The sequence below is a fragment of the Phaethon aethereus genome (genome assembly GCF_964289735.1).
Source record: "Phaethon aethereus genome assembly, chromosome: Z".
Classification (NCBI taxonomy): Eukaryota; Metazoa; Chordata; class Aves; order Phaethontiformes; family Phaethontidae; genus Phaethon; species Phaethon aethereus.
In genome coordinates this window covers 47,357,067-47,384,906 of record NC_138577.1, presented here as the reverse complement: position 1 = coordinate 47,384,906, position 27,840 = coordinate 47,357,067, and the positions used below count along the sequence as shown (strand labels likewise).

At 39.5% G+C, this 27,840-nt stretch overlaps 1 protein-coding gene across 1 annotated transcript in view; it reads right to left on the bottom strand.

Moving 5' to 3' along the window:
- The window catches only part of DAPK1 (death associated protein kinase 1), a 93,233-nt gene that overhangs the window by 15,299 nt on the left and 50,094 nt on the right, over window positions 1-27,840 (bottom strand). The window contains exons 3-18 of the mRNA XM_082013647.1: window positions 22,494-22,632; window positions 20,409-20,538; window positions 20,079-20,127; window positions 19,936-19,962; window positions 19,362-19,514; window positions 19,189-19,234; window positions 17,403-17,492; window positions 15,216-15,308; window positions 13,539-13,658; window positions 12,304-12,402; window positions 11,402-11,500; window positions 10,161-10,259; window positions 8,450-8,647; window positions 7,216-7,413; window positions 4,530-4,628; window positions 321-398 (exon numbers count right to left, since the gene is read on the bottom strand). Coding sequence (XP_081869773.1) covers window positions 321-398; window positions 4,530-4,628; window positions 7,216-7,413; window positions 8,450-8,647; window positions 10,161-10,259; window positions 11,402-11,500; window positions 12,304-12,402; window positions 13,539-13,658; window positions 15,216-15,308; window positions 17,403-17,492; window positions 19,189-19,234; window positions 19,362-19,514; window positions 19,936-19,962; window positions 20,079-20,127; window positions 20,409-20,538; window positions 22,494-22,632 — 1,717 coding nt within the window. The remainder of the gene's footprint in view (window positions 1-320; window positions 399-4,529; window positions 4,629-7,215; window positions 7,414-8,449; window positions 8,648-10,160; window positions 10,260-11,401; window positions 11,501-12,303; window positions 12,403-13,538; window positions 13,659-15,215; window positions 15,309-17,402; window positions 17,493-19,188; window positions 19,235-19,361; window positions 19,515-19,935; window positions 19,963-20,078; window positions 20,128-20,408; window positions 20,539-22,493; window positions 22,633-27,840) is intronic.

The following is a 27,840-nucleotide window of genomic DNA, read 5'->3' as shown; positions in this document are numbered from 1 at the left end:
CTTATGGGATTTTCCAGTTTCTTCTAAACTCCTTAGATGCTTTACTAGGCATTGTCAGAGACAGGATAAAATAGATCAGTGCTGCAGACTTGCTTAGCCATTTTTGTTAATGCATACATACTAGCTTGAACTGAGGGCATAATTTCAAATTAAAAATGAAGAGGGGAAAAAAACCCTCACTATTCCAGGAATTATTTTTGCAACAGCTTTTTAGAATGGCTTTGATGAATATCTTATTGTACTATTTCCCATTGTCAAACTTTTCTTGGTTTTCTTAAAAACATGAAACATATCACAGTTAAAATTAATGCATTCCCAACCTTTTTAAGTCTTGCAAGCAGACTGGCTACATGTTCGTGCTGCTCTGCTCTGGCGAGATCTTCTGCTGTTTTCCCATCCTGTTAAAACACAAATTGTTAGCAGCAGTTCCTTCCTTTTGCCCACAATAAAAAAAAAACCCCATGTGTGACATAGCGCAGCTGCTCAAGGCAGTAACAGAATTTGTGTCAGATGCAAATGAGATAGCAAGAAGGAAAAAAGCCACCAACAACCAGTAACAATTACCCCCCACCAGAACCTCTGTTTTTTAAAATTGTCTCCAAAAAAATGCTACAATGCAGAACAATAGCATTTCTTTTATAAATTGGCATCTGGATGCCTCTGAAACAAGATACTTTGAATTCAGAGCCTGAGAGCGATGCCAATATTCCCTGTCTGAATCCCTCGTCTCACCAATTAGAAGATGATAGCAATTTCCAGGTATTACACACCGAACAGATCTAAAAGTTTAAACAGTTCACAAAGAGGAGACACATCAGCATATTCACTCACATGCATAGCAGGTGAATTTTGTTTGCTAATAGATGAAGGAGGACAGTGGCATTATCAGTCACTGGAGGTTTCCAGAAAGCAAGAACATGGTAAGGGATGTAGTTTAAATTGCATCAGCAAATTTAAAAGGAGAAGCAAAGCTGCCTTCAGCATTCTCATCTTGCCGTTTAATTACCCATGTTTCACAGGTCAGCAGTTTAATATTAAACAGACTGAAAGAAAAATTGCTCACTACTTTCACTCTTACAGCTACATTAATGCTCTTGTGTTTTTTTAAATTTTGGTAACAGGTAACTAATTTATGAGCACTTTGCTTTTTTCACTCTCAGGCAAGAGCTTTCAATTGTTAAGAAGTAATATTGGAAAAATAAAATCTCTTTCTTGGGTTTCTATCTTTGATTTTGCTAGTTTTTCATGTGAAAAAAGTTTCAGTAAAAGTTATTTTATACCCTAGAACTTCAGATAATTCAGACAGAACAGGAAGAGAACATTATCAAGAAATTGCCAAAATTGTGGTTTACTAAATTTGAACCAATACCTTATCCTTAAATTCTTTCCATAGTTGACATGTAACTGCAACTTTATAGTAAAGAAACATCTGAATGTATTTTTTAAAATTAATTTTCCTTATAGAAGATGTATCAAAGGGGAAGAATCTCTTTGTCTGTGCTAACCCTACCCTCCAAATCCCAGTTAATCCCAGCTGTGGGCTGTATGAGATAAGAGTGGTCTAGGGGCTGGGCAGCTAGCCTGCCATCAGGAGAACTGCTTCAATACTTCTCGTGCTTCCCGAGTTTCCAGTCTTGGGCACACCCAGGGGAATCCAAAGCCTTCAAATAAAGGGGAAACCTTGATCCCTTTCCTGAAAATTCCTGTGGTAACTGGAGGTGGCCTTCACCAACCTAAAGTGTGAATTTTATCCTAATCAATTTTTCTAATCAAGCTTTCTTGAAAAGTAGGGGGTATCTATACACTGGAATAGCAATTTATAAGCAAAGCCAGCATCTGAAAAGGGCTTGGTTACAGGATCGACGAAAGCATATTTCGCACCTGGTTGGTAATATTTCATTGCAACTGCTGACTGGCTCCTTTGTTTCAAATCAGACAGCTATGCCTGCAAGAGCTGGTCCTGAGTTTAACTGGCCATCTGCAGGCATCCTTCAAAATTTTTAAGCAATCTGATAATTTTAAACTTGGGACAATTTTAGAAACTTCCGTGAGGAGAGGCCAAGAACATGGTGGCAGCTAGCATGTAAGCACAAAGAATTTTTGGGGGGATATTCAAACATTGGAAATGATCGTATACTCCAGGAGCATAAGGTTTTCTAAGGTCACTTAAGAACATTTATGCAATCCAATTCAAAATCAAACTAGTCCTAAAATGGGCTTTAGCCCGGGTGGGAGCCAGGGAAATCATATGGCAGGTCAGTCATTTAACAGAGCTGATGAAGTTAACTCCTCAGAAATGGCATTCTGAGAGAAGAAAAAGGTAATTAATTCTACTGCACTGGCTTGGAAAAAGCTGTTAATAAAGAATAGTTTAATGTCCAGCTAGAACTAATGCAAAACTGAAATGCTATTAAAATCACCACATGCACTTCCTCCCTTCTTCTCCTCCTTTTCCCTTCCTCCGTGGTGAATGGTGTTAAAACCAGCTGGTGGCCGGTCACAAGCAGTGTTCCCCAGGGCTCAGTTCTGGGGCCGGTCTTGTTCAGTATCTTTACCAATGACCTGGATGAGGGGATCGAGTGCTCCCTCGGTAAGTTTGCAGATGACACCAAGCTGGGTGGGAGTGTTGGTCTGCTGGAGGGTAGGAGGGCTCTGCAGAGGGATCTGGACAGGCTGGATCAGTGGGCTGAGATCAACTGTATGAGGTTTGATAAGGTCAAGTGCTGGGTCCTGCACTTCGGCCACAACAACCCCATGCAACGCTACAGGCTTGGGGAGCAGTGGCTGGAGAGCTGCCTGGCAGAAAAGGACCTGGGGGTGCTGGTTGACAGCCGGCTGAATATGAGCCGGCAGTGTGCCCAGGTGGCCAAGAAGGCCAACAGTGTCCTGGCCTGTATCAGAAGTAGTGTGGCCAGCACGAATAGGGAAGTGATTGTGCCCCTGTACTCGGCACTGGTGAGGCCGCAGCTTGAATCCTGTGTTCAGTTTTGGGCCCCTCACTACAAGAAGGATGTTGAGGTGCTGGAGCGTGTCCAGAGAAGGGCAACGAAGCTGGTGAGGGGTCTGGAGCACGAGTGTTACAGGGAGCGGCTGAGGGAACTGGGGTTGTTTAGTCTGGAGAAGAGGAGGCTGAGGGGAGGCCTCATTGCTCTCTACAGCTACCTGAAAGGAGGCTGTGGTGAGGTGGGTGTTGGTCTCTTCTCCCAAGTAATTAGCGATAGGACAAGAGGAAATGGCCTCAAGCTGCACCAAGGGAGGTTTAGAATAGATATTAGGAAAAATGCCTTTACTGAGAGAGTGGTCAAGCATTGGAAGAGGCTGCCCAGGAAGGTGGTGGAGTCACCATCACTGGAGGTGTTCAAAGAAACATGTAGATGTGGCACTTGGGGACATGGTTAGTGGGCACGGTGGTGGTGTGTTGATGGCTGGACCTGAGTACCTTAAAGGTCTTTTCCAACCTTAATGATTCTGTGATTCTGTGGCTGCTTTCTGAAGACTTCCCCCTTCCACACGGAGATACATGCTTAGCGGGAAAAAAACACAGTGCTAAATGTACAGGAAAACAACAAAAACATTTGTATTTTCTACCAAATGGGTAAAGCAAATGAAACAGAAGTCTTCTCCTTTTTCCCTCCATTTTAGCCATCTCATGGATTCTTTGTAAGGAGAGAACTTTGAAAAACACAGACTCAACTAAAAACCTACTCACAACAGGATTTCAATGTACAGAGCAATAGTTAATTTCTGAGCAGAATGCATTGGTTAGGGAGAGTACCAATGTAAACTGATCCAATGCGTCTGAAAATAAAACATGGTTAGTTTGTTCAAAACACAGGAAATGGTGTGTATGATGCCTATAATGTATCATGTGTGTTTGAGTGTGCATGATGAAGGACACTTCATTCCTCCTTGTGGATATATCAGCCAGAAGGACATTTCTCACTTTAGTGAGAATGGAAAAATACTTTCAGTGGTGCTAATTGGAAGCAGTGGTGCTGACTGATCTGACATAAATGATTTGTTTTACAAGGATATTTGCATGCTAGTTCACTCATCCATGCACACACACATCTCCACTATGAAAATAAAACTGTCTAATCCCCTGAAAGCAAGAAAAATATTTTAAGATACAAACAATACATTTGTACAGTAACTGTACCTGATGTGAAATGACGTACATCTTAATGACAGTGGCGCATTGTGCCTACAGAAAACACGACGCTACAAGTAATTCTTAGGTGAAAAAACTCTTAGGTGTATCTGAAGTAGTAGCTGTATTGTACCTTAATCAGTTTGAAATTGAGTTGTAAGAAGGGAACAAGTGGACAACAGAGAATGCTTTTCAAGCTGTGGACATTCAACAGCCTAACATTTTTTCTTTTTTTTTTTTTTTTTTTTTTTTTAAATTTCAGAAGGTAATTATATTAGACTGTTGTCATCATCGTCCCCCATGCCCCAAGAGATGAATTGGTTTCCTACTACCACAGATAAAAGATGCAAGAAGTGTAACAGTATATCTCAATACTTACAGAGGTTAAAGCCTCTACATTGGCACCAGTAAGACACAGGAACCGGACAACATCAAGAATGCCATTGTTTGCTGCCAGGTGTAAAGGTGTTCTTCCATACTAACATGGGGAAAAAAAGTGTCGTCATGTTAGTTAAAGAACTTCACTCCAAATTTTATGACTAATAATCAAACATATTGTACAATTATACATACTGATACAAAGCAAAGGTCTTGCAAAAACTGCAAGCAAAAGTACAAAGCAAGAACTGTAAGAAAAAAAGCTTAAGGACAACTGCTTAAAGCTCAATTCAAAAGAAAGGTTAGATTGACTACTTAAAAAATGGGAAACAATTTTCTAGCTAAATCCCCCACAACTGTGGAGGAATGCTTTAGAGTTTTTTGGCTATATTTAAGAATTCCTTTCTAATTCCCAGTAAATTTAATTGCATTTTGCTTAATTAAATATGAACCAGTTAAGCAACACTACGTCCTTAACCTTTAAGGCTCTGGATTCTATTTCAATCTAAGTATTACTGAAGATTACACATCTGCAGTCTTCCCCCTTCCACCCAAAGCAATGGAAGGGATGAGTGCAAGAAGTCAGCCTGAAGGAATTTGTGCTTTCACTGACAGAGGGAAAATGCTGTAAGTATTCCTTCCCCAAGTTTTGCTTTTCCCCCTGAATCTCTCCACTGACAACAGGTCCTCATGACATCCACTTCTGGTCTTTCATGTTCAGAGTTACTGTTATAAGTATCACTACCATTATCTGCTTGTAACTCCTCTTACCAATTACTTCACACATTTTCATGCTTTCAATACTGTTCTCCCTGTTTCAACCCTACATTCAGAACCAAACTCACAAACTTACTTCACAAAAGTGCATTTGAAAGCAAAGCTAACTTTCTGACAACTGGAAACTGAAAAGGTGCCCAGCTCCTCAGAACCTTACACCTCAACTCATATAAATGCATGATGTTCTACTGCACACAGTCTGTGGAAGAAACAAATGGTGCCTTCAATTGGTATTACGTATGTGAGGGCCAAGGATAGACAGTCATTATGTTAATACACTCCCACTACAGGGCTCGCTGCTGAAGAGGACCAGTAGAAATAAAGATTCTCTATTTGATAAGACCCAAACTCACCCTTTCAAACAAAAAGCACTCTAAAAATCACTCCAGTATACATGACTCCTAAAAGGGTAACAGGATGCAAACTTTAACCACAGCTTCTGTAGCCATGATCCCACCCCCATTGAACACTTGGAAGATTATTTTTTCCATAGCACGCTTGTGGCCAGGTCACCGATCCCAGCTCAGCATTCTCCATTATGAAAAGAGGTGCTAATCCAGCCTTCTGCTGCATTAACTCACCTTCACAAAATGTGTTCTTAGCTGTGGATCTGGATTTAATTGCCTAGTCAATCAGGTTTAAGTTCAGAGGCAGGACTGGGGACTTACTGTAAGTTTTTTCACTTGGCAGCTGATGATTTTAATTATTAAAACCAAAAGTGATTGCACTAGACAACTCTCAAGCCAAAAGCCCCACCACTTTCTTCAGTCGACTAATATAGAGGAGGTCAGCGCTTTGGTAATAAATGGAAGTGTTAACCAGCAAAATGCCATTGCCAGAATACGTACTTTTCCAGAAAAACAAAGAAGCTACAACACCTGAATCAAACAAATCGCAGATAGCAACGTAAAGACTCCTATGAATAAACAGGACAGAGAAAGAGTAAGTATCAGAGCTAAGTATCAAGCCCTAAGCACCACAGCCTGTCAGCAGAGTCCAATGGCTGACCTTAACGTATTCAAACTAACCACTGAAACAGCTTACTTTTCTCTTAAATATCTCTTGAAGGAAAGCCAGAATGTTAAACCTGTGAAGCATCACATTCAGTTATCCCAAACACTGCAGCACTACCACAACAGCAGCAGCAAGCAAGGCACTAGTATCTCAAAGTTTAGGCACAGGCTATTAAATGCTCTTTTTGGAAAGTACTTTTTAATTCTGAACTGCATTTTAATTCTGAGATTTCCTGTATCCTGGCAATGACGATTTGTTTAATAGATAAATTAAAGCTATTCTATTCTAAGATAAATGTCTGATTAGGATTTATTTTAATAAATGTACTCAGTGCAGAAAAACATAAAACAGCCAGCATGACATTTTTATAACTGGGAATAGAATCTGCAGTTGATTTAAATTCCTTGTTAGATGACAGTGCAGATCTTTTCGTGTAATTTGGAAGAATTCAAAGCAGATTTTTCATGAAAATGTAGCAGTCTTCAATTTTGTATATAAATTACTGTTATTAAATCACATCAAATCAACACCTGGCTTAGGCCAGCAGCAATGCATTTCATCTGTTCTTCAGTGCCTAGATGTACTCTGCACAAAGGAAAGCTACAGAGCTAGGGAAGCAGGTTGGCACATACTTCAACATTAGAGTTGAATGGCAAAATACACTGTGATAATTCATTTGGGTTCTTTCTTCATGGATCTTTAATTATCTATTCAACTGAAAGCAGTTTAAGTAAATCTGCAAGGTGACTTATTTAATGAATGCTTTGCATTTGGCCACTTTAAGAGATAAAAAAATAAAAGGAAAAACATTTTCCATATCAGAGAACTGGAAAAGGTCATCTAATGCAATAGGTGAGCTATTAAACAAAGTAGTTCAGTACCTGTATTCCATTTACCTTATTAGTGACATCCAAATTACAACTTGCTTCACAGAGTGCCATCACAATAGGAACATTCCCATCTTTGCATGCCACATGTAAGGGAGTATTGCCATGTCTGTCTTGGAAATCTACAAAACATCCTTGACTGATGAGAGTTTTAACCACTTCTATTTGACATCTTCTCACAGCAAGGTGTAGGGCTATGTGACCATCCTGAAATCACAAGACAGCTTGTAAGTGAGATTTAGTAATGCTAAAAATCAAAACATTTTGCAGCATCACAATAATTTCAGGTAACTGGGTGCATCTCCTTGCCTCAAGAATCACAATGCTTTTTCTTTTGAGGGCGGAGGTAGAGAGATGCACAGTATCTGTCAGAACAAATCAGCTATGGGATGGAAGCAGATTTCTGTTAAGCCACTGGGCTTTGCAGTGGGATGGATGAAGCGCAAATACACATTCTCTACTGACAGCTTCCGTAGGAGGTGGGAGAGTGATCAACTGTAACAACCAGCTGAATATTGTAAACCACTCTAGTGTTTACTGACAGAAGATAGTGATGCATAAGTCATGCAATCTGTTTAGTGATCAGTAACTTCACAGACTGAGTTTTTTCGATCTGTGGAACAACTTAAAGGGACAATGTGACTGGAAAAAACAATTTAAGTCTTTTAGAATCAAAAGTATTGTTCTGAACATGCTTCAATAACTATTTAGTAACCATCAGCAATAAAGGTAGCTAAATGGACAAGCATACCAAAAGTATCAACAACGAAATGCAAAATTTACTTGTTGTGATTACACCATGAAAGACAAAAAATTACTCTGAATCAAACAGAATTGTATTTTTAAATAGTTGGAATTTAGCTTATCGGAAATAGGTGTGATTTATCCAGCCCACAGGAATCAAAGGCAAACAGTAAATCCATCTTTTTTCTCTTAAGTTAATAGTTTGTTGCCAATTACAAAACCCAATGTTCCTGCCATTTTTCACAGTGTTATTCATAAGGTGATAATTGATAAGGTGATAATGAAACAGCAAAAAACCCATTGTGGAAAAATAATCAGTGGGCAACTTCAAAGACTACTGCAGGCATCAACAGTCTCTCTGTGAACTGCTCAGAAAACCCACGTCATGGAAACAATGCTGGCTTGCAGCATTCAAATGAAGCAATTCAGAAATATGGCTCTGTGACACCTGTGATACTTTGAACTAGGTGATTCCTGACCAAAAGCAACTCCAACTAACCTTGTCTGTTGCATCAAGGTCAGCTCCATGTTCTGCCAAGCATTCCACAATATCATGGTAACCCCGAGCAGATGCTGTCAGGAGCGGAGTCTCCCCTTCTTTGTTTCTAACGTTCACATTACAACCTGCTTCACAGAGTGCTTTGGCAACAGAGTAGTAGCCGTGCCAAGCAGCACAATGCAGTGGGGTTTCTTCTTCCTGTCAACATGGAACATAAAAAAACCCCACAACACAGCTGAACCAAATGCTAGGAGGAACAATTCTCCAGCTTAATTTGGAAAGACAGGAAGATGACATGAAAGAAAAAAATTTACTAAGTAAGGTCTATAAAATGATGCCGTAATTTCTAATACTGACATTCTCAAAGCAAGAATAACTCCTGCTGACATATGAAGTGATTATGGTAATGCACTAGATTTTCATCATTACCTGGATTCCGAGAGTCCATATTTCTCATCACAAAACTATCTACTGACAACACCTTGCATGTCAGCAATCTTAGTTTAGATGTTTCCATGCTCCAACTATCTTGGTTCTCTCACTTGAAAACTGATCATCATTCATAAGCAACTTCTACATCCGTGTGCTGAGGGACTAATCCAGTGTTTAAAATAGATCAGTCACCAAGGAGATGCAAATCCCACTAGACTTGCAGTATGAAGCAGACCACTCTGCTTACCATGTTCAAAGAGCACATCCTAATGATTTAGGAGAGTAACCAGTGACTTGGGTACTTAGAAACCCAAGTCCTTTAAATGTGCATCACAACAAGCCTTTGAACCTGTAGGCATTTTGAGTTCAATTGTGACTAAGTTCCAGTTTGCCTTTTGCTTCAACCCAGGAAGCTTCAAAGTATTCATCTTCAATCTCCTTGTACTTCAAAACAGTTATGTGGAACATTATTAAGAAATTCAAATTTTTTACAGAAACATGCTATTGAAAGCAACCTACTGAAAAGTAAGGAGGATTAAAACCCACAAAAAAAGTCATTCTATCAAATTCTAAGAAATGAGATATCCTTCCTTTATCTGGCAAATATCAATGAGGAGACAATCGATGCTGGTAATATTACAGGACTTGGACTGTATTCAAGGTTTCTGTAAAAATTTGAGGAAAAAGAAATGGTCGAACAGCATGTCCCTGTAGTTCCTTGGCCTGCTGCTGCTTAAACACTGTAAAGGTTGTCTTAGTGGATGCAGAACTTGGGGAGGCTTGTGGAACTCCTCCACACCGTTAAATCTGGGTCAAATAGATGGTTTTTTCTCTTAAGCCTTTTCTTTCCTGTTTTCTTACAAGAGGTCAGAGCTCTAAAGAAGCCATTCTGAGCCTTCCTCTCATTTTCAGAAATAACTGCTTGACTTCAGAAAAGTCCCATGACAGCTAAAAATAAGCTGAAGTCAAGACAAAACCTAATAAAAAGGTTTAGCTGAACTCACAGAGCGCACATCACCACCCATACCTTCGGGAAGTTGAGTTTTTCCATCTTTAAGATTTCATTTTCAAGGGAACCTGTGTTTTACAACAGTAGTTGGTTCATATATGCTGATTTTTGACTAGTCTTCATCTCTTAAGAGGTACTGAAACCTCCACAATTCTATTAATTTTTTCTAATGCAAACATGCCAGAGGCTGCAAGGCAAGACCAAACAGTTTTGACCACTCATACTAATGCCTCATTTGTTGAAGAAAAACAGACAGTATCTATGACTCACCTTGTCTTGAAAGTCTGGATTGGATCCAACGCTACAGAGAAATTGAACCACATCCACATGCCCGTAACGAGCTGCGACGTGGAGAGCGGTCTCCCCAGACTGCAATTACAGAAGAACATGCCAGTGTAATTTCATATGTCACCCCTAGATATGCACCGCCGTGTACAGCCTGAATGCCTGTATGCTGCATGGGGTACTCCTCTGTCCCTGTTATCCAGCAGCACAGCCGCGGTCAGCAGAGTTCTCCAGCTTGCAAACTGTAGTTGTATGTGACAGATACACCACCACCTGACAGGTTATTTCTTCAAAGGCCTTCCTTTTTCATAACTTGTTTTTCCTACTTGATTTTTTCAATGTCACAGCCACAATGGGATTTCTGAGCAATATGTGGAGGTGTCTGCGTGTGCAACTGGTGTTTAAACAAATGTCCTATTTCTATTCACACTATTTCCATATGGCCCTCCTCTGCCCTATATATACAAATGTAAGGAGTCTGCCTAACACTTTGGTATATCCTGGTGTATTTTGGTGATTACATGTAATTATTTGCAAACTCTTGTTGAAATTACATAAAAAATAAATGGTATTTTTATTAAGAAAGTAACCTACTTCCTAGCAGCCCTATCAGGAGTTGAACAATAATCCTGTTTATGTGCCTTGCCTTGCACTAGTTCCCTCTACAAAGCGAACTGTGTTTCACAAGTATAACCTCCTCTGTACTGGAGCTTTGCTAGTATAAAAACATCATTATGGTGTAAGATTTTAACAGCAAGCAGTTGCTAGGGCAAATGTTGCTCAAGTAACACTGCTGGAGACAAGGTAAGTGCTCATCAGCTATAAACTGTTAGGCTTGATTATACTCAGTAACAGTCCAATTTAGTTGTCAGACAAAAGCGATTTTCAATCAAGAGGAGTGAAAAACAGAATCACGATTTTATCCTGAGTTCCAATGAGAAATCCAGTCTTCAAGCGAAAATTTAGGTTTGGACTTACCCACCTACCTACCATGTACTCACCACATTTAATATGCACGCTTGGTTAACATTTCTCAGGAAAATAATCAGTACATCCAGCTACTTTTAAAGCTATGTTATAAAACCACACTAAAAAAGCTAGTCACATTCTTGGAGTTACGGCACAGCTGAAAATCAATCATTCCAACTGAAAGACCTTTCTTTACTAAGATAACATTATAAAAAAAAGGCTCTCTACATGAAAAATGAAAAGAAGTTTTTTCTTACCTTATCCTTAACATCCAAAGGACATTTATTATCATTGAGAAATTTCAGTGTTTCTACATGACCATGTCGAGAAGCCCAATAGATTGCATTAGATCCAGCCTGTCGAAAATACACATTACAGATGTTATTGATCAATTTAGAATGCAAATTCTAGATTTTCAAATGAGCTATACATGCACTTAGATGTATACAGACGTATCGAACAGCTATTCAAGCTTATATGAACATATTTACTTTTTAAAAAAAAACTTCGAATTTGTTCAACAACCCCACATACCAACAATGACAACAAAGACCCCTTTTTGCAAGGATGGTTAACAGGATCACTCACTAGGATAATCCTCTTCCCCCTTCTAAGGGAGTTTTTTTTTGGAAAGAACAGTCATGAGAGAAAAACCTTTCTGCTACTTACTTTACCATCTAATAGACAGAGCAGCAGACAGTGCCTCAAGTTTGCTTTAAATGAACCCCAGATCATTACAATACATCTTGACAAAAAGCTTGTTGCAAAGCATACCCTCCGTGACATAAGAGTTTAAGTTGCAATATTCCCCATTGCTAAAATGTGCATTTATCATGCTGTATTAAATAAAGTTCACCACTGTGTTTTAGGGCAATCACCAATTTGAACTAATTGAGGCAATTTTGTAAGCATGAACTACATTTTAAGATTAGTATCATTCAAATTACTTCAGCTAATAAAGTGATCAAAATCAGGGGATACACACTAGTAATAAATGGAATTATTAAAGATTTGCTTTTATCCTTTTGCTCTGGAAGACAGAAAACAGGCTCTACAGCCCAGATTTTTTCATTTCCAATACAATTTGCTCTGAACTGCTTGTCCTCTGGTAACTGTATTGAAAAAGTCATACAAAACGGTGACAAAGCAGAACCCTGACCTTATCTTGAACATCAATACGGGATCCACGCTTTAAAAGCAACTGAAGCATCTGAATGTTTCCACAGCCAGCAGCAATCAGTAGCGGAGGTGTTCCATGCTAACAATGAAATACAAGCAAGAACCATGTATTTAATTTTTGAAGGATTAAGCAAAGAGAGTGGAATAGAAGGCAGGCATTGAATGGCATCTCTGGATTTCAAGTTTCCAATTAAGTCCTCAGAAAATACTGTATAGAAAATAATTTGTCCCTTTGTCCAACAAAATTTATTGCACAGCAATTGTCCGTATTTTTGGAATGAATTCACATTTACTAAATGACACACCACACATTACAGGCATGCTTTTCAAATTAGGAAAATTAATGTTAAGCTCTCATTAGCCCAATTTGGCAAGCATGTTCGCCTTTGCTACTTCTTTGTATCTACATTTTAAACCAGATTACCTAAGGTGTTTGCCACACCACCTCAAAGACACAAGCCACCAGCAACATATGGGAAAGTTAAATGGGACTGCACTGTTAAAACAAAAAATACAGTGATTTCTTGAAAGGTTTAAGACCCTGCCACAGTAAAATAACAGGTGCTTTACTTTTATAGTGCTCTTCATGAATATTTCTCAAAGTACTTTATAATGAAGGTCACTATAACCATTCAAAAAGTGAAAATTAGAGCAGAGATGATTTATCCAAGGTTAAAGAGCAGGACCAGCAACAGAACTTTGGTCTCTTAGTCTCAGTTCCAATACACCTGTTAGTACAGCAGCAGTACTCTAGTAATTTCATTTTTGAAAATGAATGACACAATCTAACATTATGTTCACATCACCAGTTACTGCAGTATGGGACTTTTGTTTCTCAGCGCTTTGCAAAGTCAGTTTTGGCAGTCTGGTTATTCCTACATATTCTGCCATCTTCATCTGCCACAACAAAAACAACTGCAAACAAAAGCAAAGGCTGATATCTGATACACCGCAGCTCTTGACAACAGATTTGATTAATACTTTTTCAAAGGCCTAGGCCAAGAACTCCACATTTTGCGCTCCACTTTCAGGTGGTTTGAGAAGACTGAACACAGAACACGTTAAAATTTCTCCTAAAGAAAGGCAGAATTATTTCCCATCCACTTGTGTTTTCCTTTTCATTTCAGGTGTTACATTGCCATTTTACAAACACGTTGCTCTATTCAACGGGGTGATAGCTAGTCCCCCACACACCTCAACACAGACCCACACTACCTTGTTGGGTTGATTGACATCATAATTTGTAAGAGATCCCAGAAGGTGCTGTAATCCAGGAACATTGTCATCATTGATGGCATGAATAATAGCTTTCATCACAAAAGAATCCTCCTCATCCTTGTAATTAAATGGGAAAGAAGAAAAATTGTCAGCTTCAAGGAAATAATGCCTATCTTAACATCTGACACCTAAAAAAACCTTAAAAAGTAAAAATTTTAAAGTCTTTTAGAGTGCTTTAGCTGCAAGTTGTAATCGTTTGTGAAGCATATGGCTAACATGTATGTATGTTCTTGGAAAACCCCCACACTTTTTCTATTGCGATATGCTTCCCTCTTCTTCACACACAAACCCATTACTCATTCAGAGTCCAAACGTTTCTTTTATTAGGTATATTCTCTTTTTACTCCTAGGACTTGCAATAGATGCAATACTTGCATGAAATGAAACTAATTCCATGCATTTATGTGAACATTAAAAAACCTGAGAGGTACACAAATACAAAATAGAGTATCAAGTTTCACACCATCCAGGAATATGACACAGGAGAGGTACTGTGGACTGAGCTTTCATCTATTCAAACGGTCCAGCTAAAAATCCAGAACATAACAAATAAACCTAGATACCTCTGCAGGTATAATTTTATTTTTCTCCAACACACTAAAAGGTCAAAGAACTGAAATTCACTGAGCTCAATATTTGGATCACTTTTAACCCCTCTTTGCTGAGGTTTCAGATTTTTTAGAACGCTAACATTAGGCTACAATCCTTTCTGCTGCAGCACAGGTGTGAAACACTGATCCGGTGTTAGAAGGCATACTGATAGCTGAGGTGGGGGAGGCAGGGAAAGGAGGGCAAGAGAACAAAGAGCATGGAAGTAAAAAGATAAGAGGAGGCAAAGTGGAAACAAGAGTGCAAAGTTGCACTGGAGGGACACAGGGAAGATAGTATGGATAAAAAGGACTTTGTAGAATTTTTGAAGTTTGATCCTATTAATGCACCGCAAAGATGAGGTTAGCCAGCTCTAAACTTATGAACATACATACTTTGTTGATCACAGGGAAATTGTGAAGCGTGTATTAAAACCTGGAGAGCACGCTGAGTAAGAATGCTTTTGGATTTACAAGCATTTGTAATTACAAAGCATACAGCAATCGCTCCTGACTACGTAAATCTAGTAGACGTATATAGTATCACAAACTGAATACTGGCCAACTTTAAAATTTCCTCCTTAAATAACTGCTTGTTCTGATACTGCTGTCTAACATCCATTGAATCTAAGACAGCCTCAATGATTTTGAATATTCTGTTAAAAATATGCAACATTATTTTACTCTACAGTGCCATGAAAAATTCAGATGCAACTTTTTTCACATTGTAATTGCTACAGTAACAAAAATCCTCCTGAATCAAACTTCACAATCAACATAGATGAATTTCTGTCACTAGCTATCAGCCTCACCATGGTAATTAAGAAATTAAATTTCAAGGTTTGTGTCATGCAGAAGATCAGACTATGGCTAACTGACCTCTGTAGCCTTAAGATCTATTTCTTCCTACATGTGTGATTAATTACACGCACATTTTCAATAGTCCAATATTTCTGTTAGAATAATTTCAGAAAATGTGAAGTTTCAGGTGTAGTAAAGCATTCTAAGTACATAAGTACACACTTACCAGAGTATCATCACTCCTAGCGACACTCATGTTACTTCTGGACAAGAAAGATCTTGATAATCTTTGGCACAAGGATATTAAACGCACTGATTGCTTTTTAAAAATAAGAAGAAAAAAGCTATATGTAAAAAAAAAATCAAAACAGAATACTTGTGATAAGATGCTATTGCAGAGATTTTAAAGGAATACTTTTGTATTAGCATAACAAACTGGAGTTTGACTCCAACAGCCCCCATCTCCTTTTTATATTGCATTTGAACTTCTTTTTATTTTTATATCTATATTTTTATTTATATTGAATTTCTTTTGACATTTATAATCCAAATAGGCTATTCGTATGTACTAAGCAAAGCTACCTAATATTTTTGAATTGCTACTATTTCACCAAGCTGTTCAAACACAAAGCAAACCAGATTTGTATTACATCCTCTTGTTCACATTGAAAACATTTAAATGTACATATTTTAAAGTATGTACACACAGAAAAACTAAACTAAATGTAAATTAGCTGACAGCATTCCTTTAAAAACTGTATTACAGAACAGTTTAAGATATTCCTAGATCCACCATTTCATTCTAGGGCAACAGACAAGTGCTTAAATTTTATAAATACTATAAATGTTCACTTAAGCCAGACACTAAACTGCAGCAAAAAAAAATTGTACTGTATAGCTGGGTATTGTGTCTTTGGTCTACAGCTGAGCAAAATCATCCCACTTCTTGGCCTCTGTGACAACGAATAAAACTCTTCTAATAACAGAAACCTCTGTGTCTCACGTTTCATGTCTCCTCATGGTAAACAGATTCCTCATACAACAGTCCTGCCCGTGAATTCCCCGATGTATGCACTGAAGGACGAGGCATAACTGTCTTGATGAACTGCTCCTTGCACAGATCAACCCTTTCAGCCAAAACCTTGCCTCACTTCTGGAAAGATTAAATGATGCCAACCTTCTGAATAGGCTGTCAGTCTCAGACCAAAAATCGTTTGCAAAAGAGACTAGTTTTTCCTTCTTGCTCTGTTGAGTGTTGGCATAACTACTAGACCAATTAATTCTGCGAGGCCTGCTTAAGGGATGTTTCATTTACAGGGATTACTGTCAGAAAAACATGTACCTACACTTAGAACTGCCTTTTCACTGAAAACATTACCAAGACAGATGATGACAGCAGACAGTTAGATGCATAAAACAGGGTAGGAGGGCTCTGCAGAGGGATCTGGACAGGCTGGATTGATGGGCCGAGGTCAACTGTATGAGGTTTAATAAGGCCAAGTGCCAGGTTCTGCACTTGGGTCACAACAACCCCATGCAACGCTACAGGCTTGGGGAGCAGTGGCTGGAGAGCTGCCCGGCGGAAAAGGACCTGGGGGTGCTGGTTGACAGCTGGCTGAACATGAGCCGGCAGTGTGCCCAGGTGGCCAAGAAGGCCAGCAACGTCCTGGCCTGTATTAGAAATAGTGTGGCCAGCAGGAGTAGGGAAGTGATCGTGCCCCTGTACTCGGCACTGGTGAGGCCGCACCTTGAATCCTGTGTTCACTTTTGGGCCCCCCACTTCAAGAAGGATGCTGAGGTGCTGGAGCGTGTCCAAAGAAGGGCAATGAAGCTGGTGAGAGGTCTGGAGCACAAGTCTTATGAGGAGCAGCTGAGGGAACTGGGGTTGTTTAGTCTGGAGAAGAGGAGGCTGAGGGGAGACCTTATCGTTCTCTACAACTACCTGAAAGGAGGTTGTGGTGACGAGGGTGTTGGCCTCTTCTCCCAACTAACTACTGATAGGACGAGAGGAAATGGCCTCAAGTTGCACTAGGGGAGGTTTAGATTGGATATTAGGAAAAATTTCTTCACCGAGAGGGTGGTCAAGCATTGGAAGAGGCTGCCCAGGGAGGTGGTGGAGTCTCCATCTCTGGAAGTGTTCAAAAAACGTGTGGATGTGGTGCTTCAGGACATGGTTTAGGGGACACGGTGGCACTGGATTAATGGTTGGACTTGATGATCTTGAAGGTCCTTTCCAACCTTAGTGATTCTGTGATACCACCATACTCAAGCACCTAATTCATTCCAAATGACAGAGGAATGGGTTTCTTCTTCCTTCTTGTCCTCTCTTAAATGCACTGATGTTTCTCTGGAGGAAGTAACCCTACTGCATCTGTATATGACCAACATTTTTAAGATTTATTGGATGACTTACTTTCCATTTTCGTCGTGCTGCAAACTTTTTGAATTTCTCCATATTCACTGCAGATGCTTTTCTACTAAGTGCTTGCTGGGTGTCTTTAGGCTATGCAGAAGAGGAAAATAAAGCTGTTGTAAAATATCCCACAATTACAACCAGAACTTTGATAAAGCACCTTCCTTTGTGCAAGACTCTGTCCTTCAGTGATGACTTCCACTTAACATTGTTATAACAACACTGTAATCATACTGTAATAATAAAGTAATTGTAAGCTCATAATTTTAACAGCATTTTAACATAACATGGCCTAGTGGGTCATGCAGGTGGAATTTCTTGAGAAGATGCCCTAAAGGAAATCTAGAACTAAGAATATTTCATGCAATACTAAAATTTGTTTTTTCATTTTAAACAAAAAAAGCCAACAGAACATTCAGCTTTACCCTTTACCTCCCTCTGTGACAGAGGCATCTCCTAGATAAATCTTGTATTTTGGGAACATTCCCTGGCTGATTTTAAATGCAGTCAGACTTTGTTCTGGTGTAATCAGCTGGATGCTGCTGGGACCCAAAAATAGAAAAAAAAAAAAGAAAAAAAAAGAAAAAAAAGAAAAAAAGAAAAAAAGAAGAAAAAAAAAGAAAAAAAAAAAGAAAAATCACATCCCACCTATCTGTGCAGCAAGCTCTGAGGCTGCACCCTTTGAACTTTCTCATAGACTAATACTAAGCACCAGTTACCAGTGAAGTATACCAAATTTTGTATTTTATGATCCCACAGTTGAAGCAATTTTTACAGAGAAATGAAGGTAAAGGTAGAGATGAGAAGGGGGAAAAGAGGATAAGATCAGTGGGGTGGGGGGAGAATGCCCAGAAAGTTAAGATATAAAGGAATATAACAGTGTACAAAACAACATCCTGTTGCAGGAATGGAGATCTTGTGATCTGAGAGCGAGAGATAAACTTGGACAATGCTTAATTCAGCAGTTTAAAAGATCATTTCAATATGTTTAACATATTTCAACTCTTTAAGATTATGCCACCAAAAAGTCAGCAAAGCATAGTCAAATCTGTAGTTTGGCGTGCTGGTGTAGAAGTGTCTGCCCTAGGATGCTGGACTGTAAATGGAACGGCTGTGGCATGGATAAATATTCTGCTAACTGGTTCTCTGGGAAGTGGAATGGGGTCAAATATCCACTGTGCATACCCAAGACCTTGGAAATCAATGGCACTGAAAGAGGTTTACTACTCACCATCAGAATGAGATATGGAATTGAAAAAATTAACTGGCAGGTATTACTACACACATTAAGAAGAATGATAGGCCCCATTTTTTCCCTTTCAACCTACTGGCACCACAACAGCTTGATCCAAACCAAACACTGTGGAACACTGAAAGGAGTGGACCGCCATCCCGCATCAACTGCCTTCTTCAGTCTGAAGAGGAAGGACAGAAGAGGGATGACCCTTTTTTGCCCAGTCTAAATAAGGAGATTAGAACATGAAAACTATGAGAGGAAATCGGACTGGATTCAGAGAATCTATCTTTGTCAGTGCAATGCTACCTGAAGACTAGCTTCTCTGCCTGAACATTTTAACCTGAATAGTGGGCTAACTTACATAAAGGATATGTTAATGAAGTCCACATTCTGCACATATTAATTTTCATACAGACAGCTTTCCAAAGTAGTAAATTATATCAAACAATGATGCCAGTTTTCCTTGTTGAGGAACTTGAAAAGTGAACGCTAAGTATGAGATGAAGAATGATTAAAAACAGGACAATAGATAATGAATTACACGCTAACCTTGATCCACGGATGCAGCAAACTATCTTGAATAGTCATTCTCTTCCTTTAATAGAATAGAAGATAGAACTGTTTCAGAGAGTAGAAAATAAACTAACATCTCAAAATATCATGTAATTTGAAGTACTGAAGACATAGGCTGCAACAGTGCATACACAAGAGAAACAACTCACTTTGGATCCTTGACTAGAAGTCTTCGTATAAAATCTTTAGCTAGGGCACTGGTATTACTGAAGAACTCTTCTTCAAATTCATAATTCACAGCAGACACATTTGCTAATGTTTCCTGTTTGGTTTCTCCAAGAAATGGTGATGCACCACTTAGACTGCAAGAAAGACAGAACATTCCTCTCATTACATATTCTAACATCACTGTTTCAACCCTCTGAAATCACCTAGCAGCAGGAAGTGAGGATTTTTCTTTCCTGCTTTAAGACTGCAAACCTACTTTCTGGAAGATGTGATCTAGCAGGGCAAAAAGCTTTGCTGTAATTTCAGAGAATATTCGTTAAGATAAAGCCACTGGAGAAAATCACCTATAGATTTGAAGACAGCTTCCCATGCTATCTCAATGCTGATAAATGGCCACTCTCTCAATAATTATACTATTGTTTTTACGATCGTTCAACTTGAATCATCATGTGCAATGCAAATGATCTGACCTGTACAGGCACCACCAAAAACCCAGAGGATAGAATCAGAATTAAAAAATAGCATTTGCAAGAACCCATAGATTTCGGTACTTACAGAATATAAGTTATTACACCAATGCTCCTGGAGTGAAGGGAGGGGGGGAAGGGATAAGGGTGAGGAAGAAAAAGAAAAAAAAAAAGGTTAGAATGTAAGAATAATCATGAGAGATTTACTTCAAGTAAGATCCAATAACTTACCACATATCTGCTTCAAGGCCAAGAGGCTCATAGTTTACTATTTCAGGAGCTAAAGGAGAAAGCAGAAGATCAGTATCTAGTCAAAGAGTGGATCTATGTCACCCTGAGCCTATATATGTCAGAGATAATAAGCTAAGATGCTGACAGATAAAAACACCTTAATGCAAGTCTAAGTTAGCACTGAATGCTGCAAATTGCTTGTTTAAATTTCTAAATGTCATGAATTACACAAAAATTGCATAATCTGTAACTCAGTCAAACCAAGCTAAGCCACATATACTGTTTCACAGACTAAGAAAGAATAGTTTGAAAAAACAACAGTTTTCTCACCAACAAACTCTGGTGTTCCAAAGATATTTTTGAATTCATTTCCAAAGTCAATTTTGTGTGCTAAACCGAAGTCAATAATCTTGATTCGAGGCTTTGGTACATTCCTGTCCAACAACATTATGTTTTCAGGCTTTGAGAAGGAGGAAAGGTGAGAAAGAGCGATTATACATAGGTACACAATGTCTGACACATACCAGCATTCTTTAGCACTGCACACTTCTCTTTTCCCCCTTCAGTCCCTTGAATTCTCTTCAGCAGAAAAATCCCATCTTTTCTTATTATGATCTAACATATGCTAAAAATGAACTACAGTAAATTAGGATTTCATGTTGATGACAGAGTACTATGATTTCTACAGGGCCAAGATTTTACCTCTTGTAGATACAATTGCAGTTTTCATGCGGACCGACCCTAAGTGAAGCATGATGTCTTCAGTAAAGACCACAGCCCCTGCACTACGGCCACTCAAACAGTGGTGGGAGGTTGCAAGAAACAAAATCCTATTAAACTACTATTTGGGCTCGGTTAACATTACTCTCTGAAAGAGGTTTCTTTCACACTGCACAAGCAATCAGGGAAGTATATCTTGTTGCCTTTGGATCTCCAAGAGAAACTTTAGGAGTGGTCCAGCTCCCAGATTTTAAGGCTCAACATACTCACAAAAAAGGATAAAGAGCAGTTTCTCATGTCTTTTCTAGCTGTATTTTAAAATATGGACTTTAGATTATTTTACAACAAATATTTGCAAAACCAGAACAAAGATAAGACAAAATGTCAAGATTATCATAAAAGGAGCCTGCTTCTGCATTCCGTCAACTTTAACTAGCATAGTGAACCAGCTGCTTAGTCTCCATATCCTATCATGTCCATAAGCTGGTAATGCTCTGAAGCATTCCTGGAGCTACATCCATCCTTCTCACATCGTTAAGGACTTCTGGAGTCATTAAGGACAGCTCTTCATCATCACCCTTCTTCTACCTCTCTTCCCCAATTACAGGGGCTGGCATGTGCAAACATAATTTTATTTCTTCCCTCCTTACATTTCTTTTGCATATTTTTACTGTTCTGCGTACTTCAATTCTTGCTTCATACTTTAACTCATATATTCTTGGTATCTGGTGTAAGGATGCTTTGTTTCATTACAAGCATATTGGCAAAAATTTATATTTCATATTGTAAGAACTTTATTTCTTACTAGATTCACAATTCTTTTCTCTTGATGACTGTCATACAAAGACCAAGTATATTACTGTAGGTAATGAGGATGAGACTGCAAAAGGTACGCTTGCCCCTGAAAACCATCTGCTTCCCTACTTCATCCCCAGAACACAGCACCCCTTTCAGAACTGCACTGCAATATAGTAATTATGACTCCTTTTCCTACTACAGACATAGCTGCAGACTTCAGGGAATGTTCAGCTGTGTCCTGGTTTCAGCTGGGGTTAAACCACAACAAGCTGCCTATCTCTGAAAAAAAGCTTACAGAGGAAAATATTCTGAAGTTGAAGCATTGAAAAAGCAATAACTGAGTTCAGATACAAAAACTCTCTTTTCATTACCAAAAGGATGCAATTAACAGTTTTTCTAAAAACAAACAAAAAAGTCCCAAAAGCAAAAAAAGTAAGAGGAAATTATCTACTCTGTCTGCTCCACAGGAATCTTTGTATGCAACTCTGTACTATTTCAATTTGGTACCTAAAAATAATATGCATGTGAACACAGACTGTATAAAACAAGGGAAAAAAAGCTGAAAAAATGGCATGCTGTTCAGAATGTTTCATCCAGATTCCATTCACATTCTGTAAAATAATAATCATAATTTTTATTTCAAGATTGCTTCCTCAGAATGGTCTAATTTCATCAGAAGCTGCCATTTTCCATGAAGAATTTTACATTAAAAACAGATGGGAACTATTTATGGTTCAGTAATTTCTTTTCAATGGCTGAGCTTTCCCCGGTCTTACATAAGCTAGCAAAATGAAACTATGGCCAAGACCTGCATGATGGCAGATTTGTGGCTGGTGTTACAAAGGACTTTAACAGATGTTGCTTACAGTTGTCGTAGTTTTTATCTGCTCAACACACCTTAAGATCAAAGTGGGCAATTTGCAGAGAGTGGAGATACTGAACACCATTAAGTATCTGTTTGAGAAATTCTGTGGCTTCCTCCTCCGTGAGAGATTCTTTCTCAGCTAAGAAGTCGAAGAGCTCTCCACCTGCAACACTGGGAGAGCAGAAGCAGTTATTGACGAGCTTGCTTTAATCAGTGGGTTCCTTTTAGCATAGCTATTCTCAGACCAGTCTCGAAAAGGATCCAGATGCTTTAAAAGTTGTCAATACCAAAAAAGAAGATGAAAATTACTTATTACCCAAAATAGTTAGTAACTATCCCTCCTCCCCCTGAAAAGAATACAATAGAGTTGTATTTCCAAACAAAAAAAGGTTTTAAAAAACCAAACATGGTTGTCTGTATCTAAATTTAAATGAAGTAAAACCCACCTACTCTCTGTATGTACATTTAAAAGAGTAAAAGTAAATGTGAAGTGAGTATACTCAAAACATACCAAGGCAACGGCACATCTAGAAAATAGAACATGAATTAGCACATACTGCCAGTAAAACATCAGATTTCCAACCTCCCCCCCCCCAAAATATAAAATGTAAACCTTCCTTTGAAATAGTTACTGGTAGCTGTCCTACTGTTCAGTTTCTAAACTCCTCAAAGCATTCAACTCTTTGAAAATATATTCTATTCTTTGAAATAGTGTACTACATTCAGCATGTATGTTGCATTTGTGCTCTAACATTGCTACACCTTTCCTACAAGGAAAAGCCACAACTTCCCTTAAGACTATTTCCAGCAAGTGTTTTAGCTGCACAGGCAGAAAGAAGAGAGGTAAGAAGTGAGGAGGGTACATAAGCACATACAGATTTTTTGCATATGGGGGAGAGGAATAAAGTGAAGATGACCCTTTTCTCAGTTCAGTGACCAGTCTGGCAGGAGTGATGATAATTGTCAAAAGAAAAAGAGATTGAAGTGAACAGAAAACATGAGCTACAACTATTCTTAAAAAACAACCAGTCTCCTTTCAGTTTAAGGTCATACACTGAAATGACTGTCCACTGCGGCAAACTGTTTATTCTGTTCATAAAAGCACCATTATTACCTGTAAAAGTCTTAGAGCCCGCAAAGACAGTCATGTTGGCCCCCATATTTTGCACTGTATTGATATTAAAAATATTCAGAAAGTACACCCTAATTTATGTTGCCTTTCTGTAAGGAAAAAAATAATCCGTTCATGATTTAAAGTTCTGATTATGCAAAATAATGGGATTAACATATAACAATAGCTAAACAGTCTTGGCAAATTTCTGGAAATACATTTGACTTCTTTATCATGTCTACTTTTCAAGAGACTTAATCTGCATTATTGTAATGCAAATTGCATGAAAAGTGTGTTTTAATGAGTTCTTGGAGCTTTCACTGAGCTGCCTAGACGATAATGAGAGTATTGTTTTGGGTATTATTTGTGTTGTAATATTTTCTGCATGAAAGCAATTATTGAAACAAAGTGCCATTAAATATGAGAATTATAGACTGGAAGGAAGAGATCCATTTTAACAATCTTTTTTTTGTTGTAGAGACATTAAAATAGAATTCCTAAAGATTAAATACCTAAAGATTAAATAATAACAGAGGCTGTTCAGAAGCATCTTACAAATGGATACACATGCATGTTCCTTCACTCTTTGCTTCTGACTGAAAAAATCGCGAAAGGTTTTCAGGCTACGGTTTGTACCTCTGTGGGACTCTGTGATGATGAACAGAAACCTGGGCGGTGACACAGTCCCGACATTTCATTTCCAATTACCGGGACTGACACATCACATGGAACTTGTTCCAGCGTTGCCATGCCGTGCCACGAGGAGTCGGCAGACGCACGGCGGCTCCTTCCCCAGTCATGGGCAGCCGTGGCAGCAGCCACAGCAACATCCAGCCCCTTTATGCACTCGGCGTGCTTTGGCACCGGGCTAACAGCCAGGTAGCTTGGCTGAGGAAGAGGCTGAAAGACTGCACCAAACACATGGGTATCTGGTCTGCTTTTCACGTAGATCGCCCGCCCTGTCGAACTGTGAGCGTGCCCGCTGAGGCTTGAAGCAGCCATCGGCAGTCAGGAATGCAAGAGAAGTACTCGGAGCACGCGTCTGCAGCAAGGCCAACTTGCAACGCGGCACCGCCCGCTCTGCAGCCTAAACCAGGCTGTGATAGTGTCACACGGGTATGGGTATGTTTTATGGCTGTAGAGCAATAAGCTTGCTCTTATTCCTGTTGGCATTTTAAAGATCTGCAGTCTCTGTGAAACTTACTGGTCATCTCTGAACAGCAGCATTGGTTATACCTGTTCCTTTTAGATCACAGAATCACAGAACCATTAAGTTTGGAAAAAACTTTTAACATCATCACGTCCAACCATCAACCCAACACCACCATGCCCACTAAACCATGCCCTGAAGTGCCACATCTACACGGTTTTTGAACACCTCCAGTGATGGTGATTCCACCACCACCCTGGGAAGCCTGTTCCAATGCTTGACCACTCTCTCTGTAAAGAAATTTTCCCCAAAAGAAAGATCTAATTCCCAAGGTTTACTCATTTTTGAGATAGATAAAAAAGAAATATAAACATATTTATGTAAAACAGAAAGAGCCTTTTCATCTTCTTTTCATCTGCAATCATTCCTTTCTGTACAATATTGTATCCTGAAAGTTTAGACCGCATTAAATTACAAGTTTGATGTACACGCATGTTTATGCATCTCAAAGCTGTCACATTTGTGAATAGTTAATCGCATGAGATAGCATATAGCTCTTTGCTAGCGCTGCTCAATACTATCCGCCTGTCTTTGCCACAGGTTAGTTGTAGTGCCATTTCTTTTATGATTGTATCATAGGCCTTATAATAGTGCAAAATAAAACGTTACATGTATTTTACATGTAATACAGCTAGTGCTGCAAATCTTGACACTGAGGTCCAGACTTCTTTTTTTTCTTCCTAATATTGGAAGTCAGTTAGCAAAAGTGGGAGATTGTTCCAAAGTGATGTGTGCTTATTTAGATGCTTAAGTACTGTCAGCCTAAGTGATCTGGCAGCCCTTGCTTAAGGATCAGTTGGGTGAGGAGGGACTGGATGTACCGCACTGAAAGCTTTGTTCGAGAAGCAGCTGCACCTCTGGTCTGCAGGATTTTAGCATGCCCCTTCAAGTTATACACCTCACCTTTAAAGCCTCAGGTGAGATCCTACGCGGATTCACCTCAGAGAACAGGCCATTGCGATTTCTCCTGTTGGTAACCCCTCAGCTGTGGGGAACAAGCTCAGTACCCCACGTTCTCCCGCTGGGTGCTGCCATCGCTTTGCCAGCTTCTCCCGCTGCTTACTTGTACCAGCAGGGACATAAGGCATGACAGAAACGGGATTTTTACAGCAGCAACAAGTAAAATGTCAAACTAGCACTCATGAGACAACTTGGAAGCTCAGAAAAGTTCAGCTTCCTGGAAGGTCCCTCTGCGTCAGGAGGCCTCCAGAGGCCCTTCCCGCACATGAAGGGCTGTGACCCATGTCCCCACGAGAGCTCAGTAATGCAGGTTGTGTTTCTTAGCGTCCTCTTCATGCTCATCAGAGGACTGCTTATTCCCTACCTTCCTTGTGACCCTGGCAAGTCTGATGTTAAGCTGTACCACCACAGGTATACAGAAAACCATGGTTCACTGCAAGGTAATTGCTTCAGGCAAGTCATAGAGGGTTAATACAGGTCCACACTCAACATCCTTTACAAGTTTCACTTCTAGAATTAAGTCAGTGGATCATAGTGCCCCCAGGTCTATCAGCAGAGTCTGCTTTCACAGATTTCATAACCAGATTACATATCCAGAATCACTAGATGATCTTGACTGGACTTCCAGGTATCACAGATCAAGAAACGGGTTAGAACAAGCCAGTAAAGACATTGGCTACGTAAGCTACTGCAGTCTTCACAAACCTCCCAAAATGCTGTTGGGTTTTTCAAATCTAGCCCTACACCTCAGCCAGGATAACACAGCCCCACAGTAAATAAACACCACACATTTTACTATCCCATGGTCACCTTCAGAGGTGGAGCCAGAAGCCAGGCAGAAAGCCCCACTCCACCAATGTACCTATGCATAGCCCATCTCATGCACAGAGGCAGCCTTAATCTAAAGGAGAAAGGGCCGACAATTCCATACATCAGCCCCTACAACTGATCTTTTTGAATGTCACCTTCTCCCAACAAATACACTACTTCCAGCTCCACTGCAGTGCCCCAGCCTTGTTTTTAAGTTAGCTTTGGGGTTGCTGGTGCACGAACACCCTGTTGAAACCTGGCTGAAACCAGATCATTATGCAGGTTTCCAGAGCCATGCAAACTCACGCCCAGCCTGCCTTTGGGGCTCTGCAGAGAGGCCCACGCAGTCAGTGTCTAACAGACTGCTGCCAGCCACCGGCTGGATAAAGATTGCTCCCTGAAGGGAGTAGAGGTAAGAGGTTCACCAGTCTCTAGTGTTATTTACTGTAAAGCACTTTGGAGCGTCTGTACCTGGTATACTCTGGAAGCACAGAGCTCCTCTCCGTTCAATTTCTCCGTTTGCTGGTAGGAATTACCAGACAGCTTCCTGAGCAGTTCACCTGCACTGCAACATAACTCTGATCTGCAAAGTGTTAAGAAGGAGCTGATGGGCAACCACCTGTACCCCTTCAGATTAAGGGAGGACAATTTTGCAGTCATAATAAGTTGTTCAAATACTTTGTTCAATAAAATAAGAATTTGTGACTGATGGAGGTCACACCTTAATCCTATAGGACACATTATATTATTGACCATGTTATAACATAGAAAGACATAAGGCTGAGTAAATCCATTTTCACTATTGTAACATGATTACAGATTATATTGTTTTTGAGTAGCAGAGCACATGTTTTTAGAAATATTTTGTATAAACATTTTCACTAAAAGCAAAGGTGGCGTGTGTTGCTTCCCTGACATTTCTAGGTAGAGGTACCAGCTTTCCAAAATGGGTGTAAGTAAAATAAAGCTCAGCTCAGCTGCATTCTTTCTGATAAAATGCAGCAGTGGCAAAAGCATTTCCCAGCCTTCTCGAAGGAAGACGGACAGGTGTGTTTGCAACCCTGGGAAAGGGAAAGAAAAATTTTTTCTCCCTCTGGGAAAGAAAATATATCACGCTGGTGGAAAAAGGATTTCTGGATAGTACTTTTGCAAGTTGCCACGCTTTATTAACTATGAAACGGAACTGATCACCAGATCTCAGAGGAAGTCATTATCAGAACCTACACAGGGAACTTAGAACCAATTAACCTTCAAAGTCAGCGTGGTCAACTCGTAACGACTCAGTCAT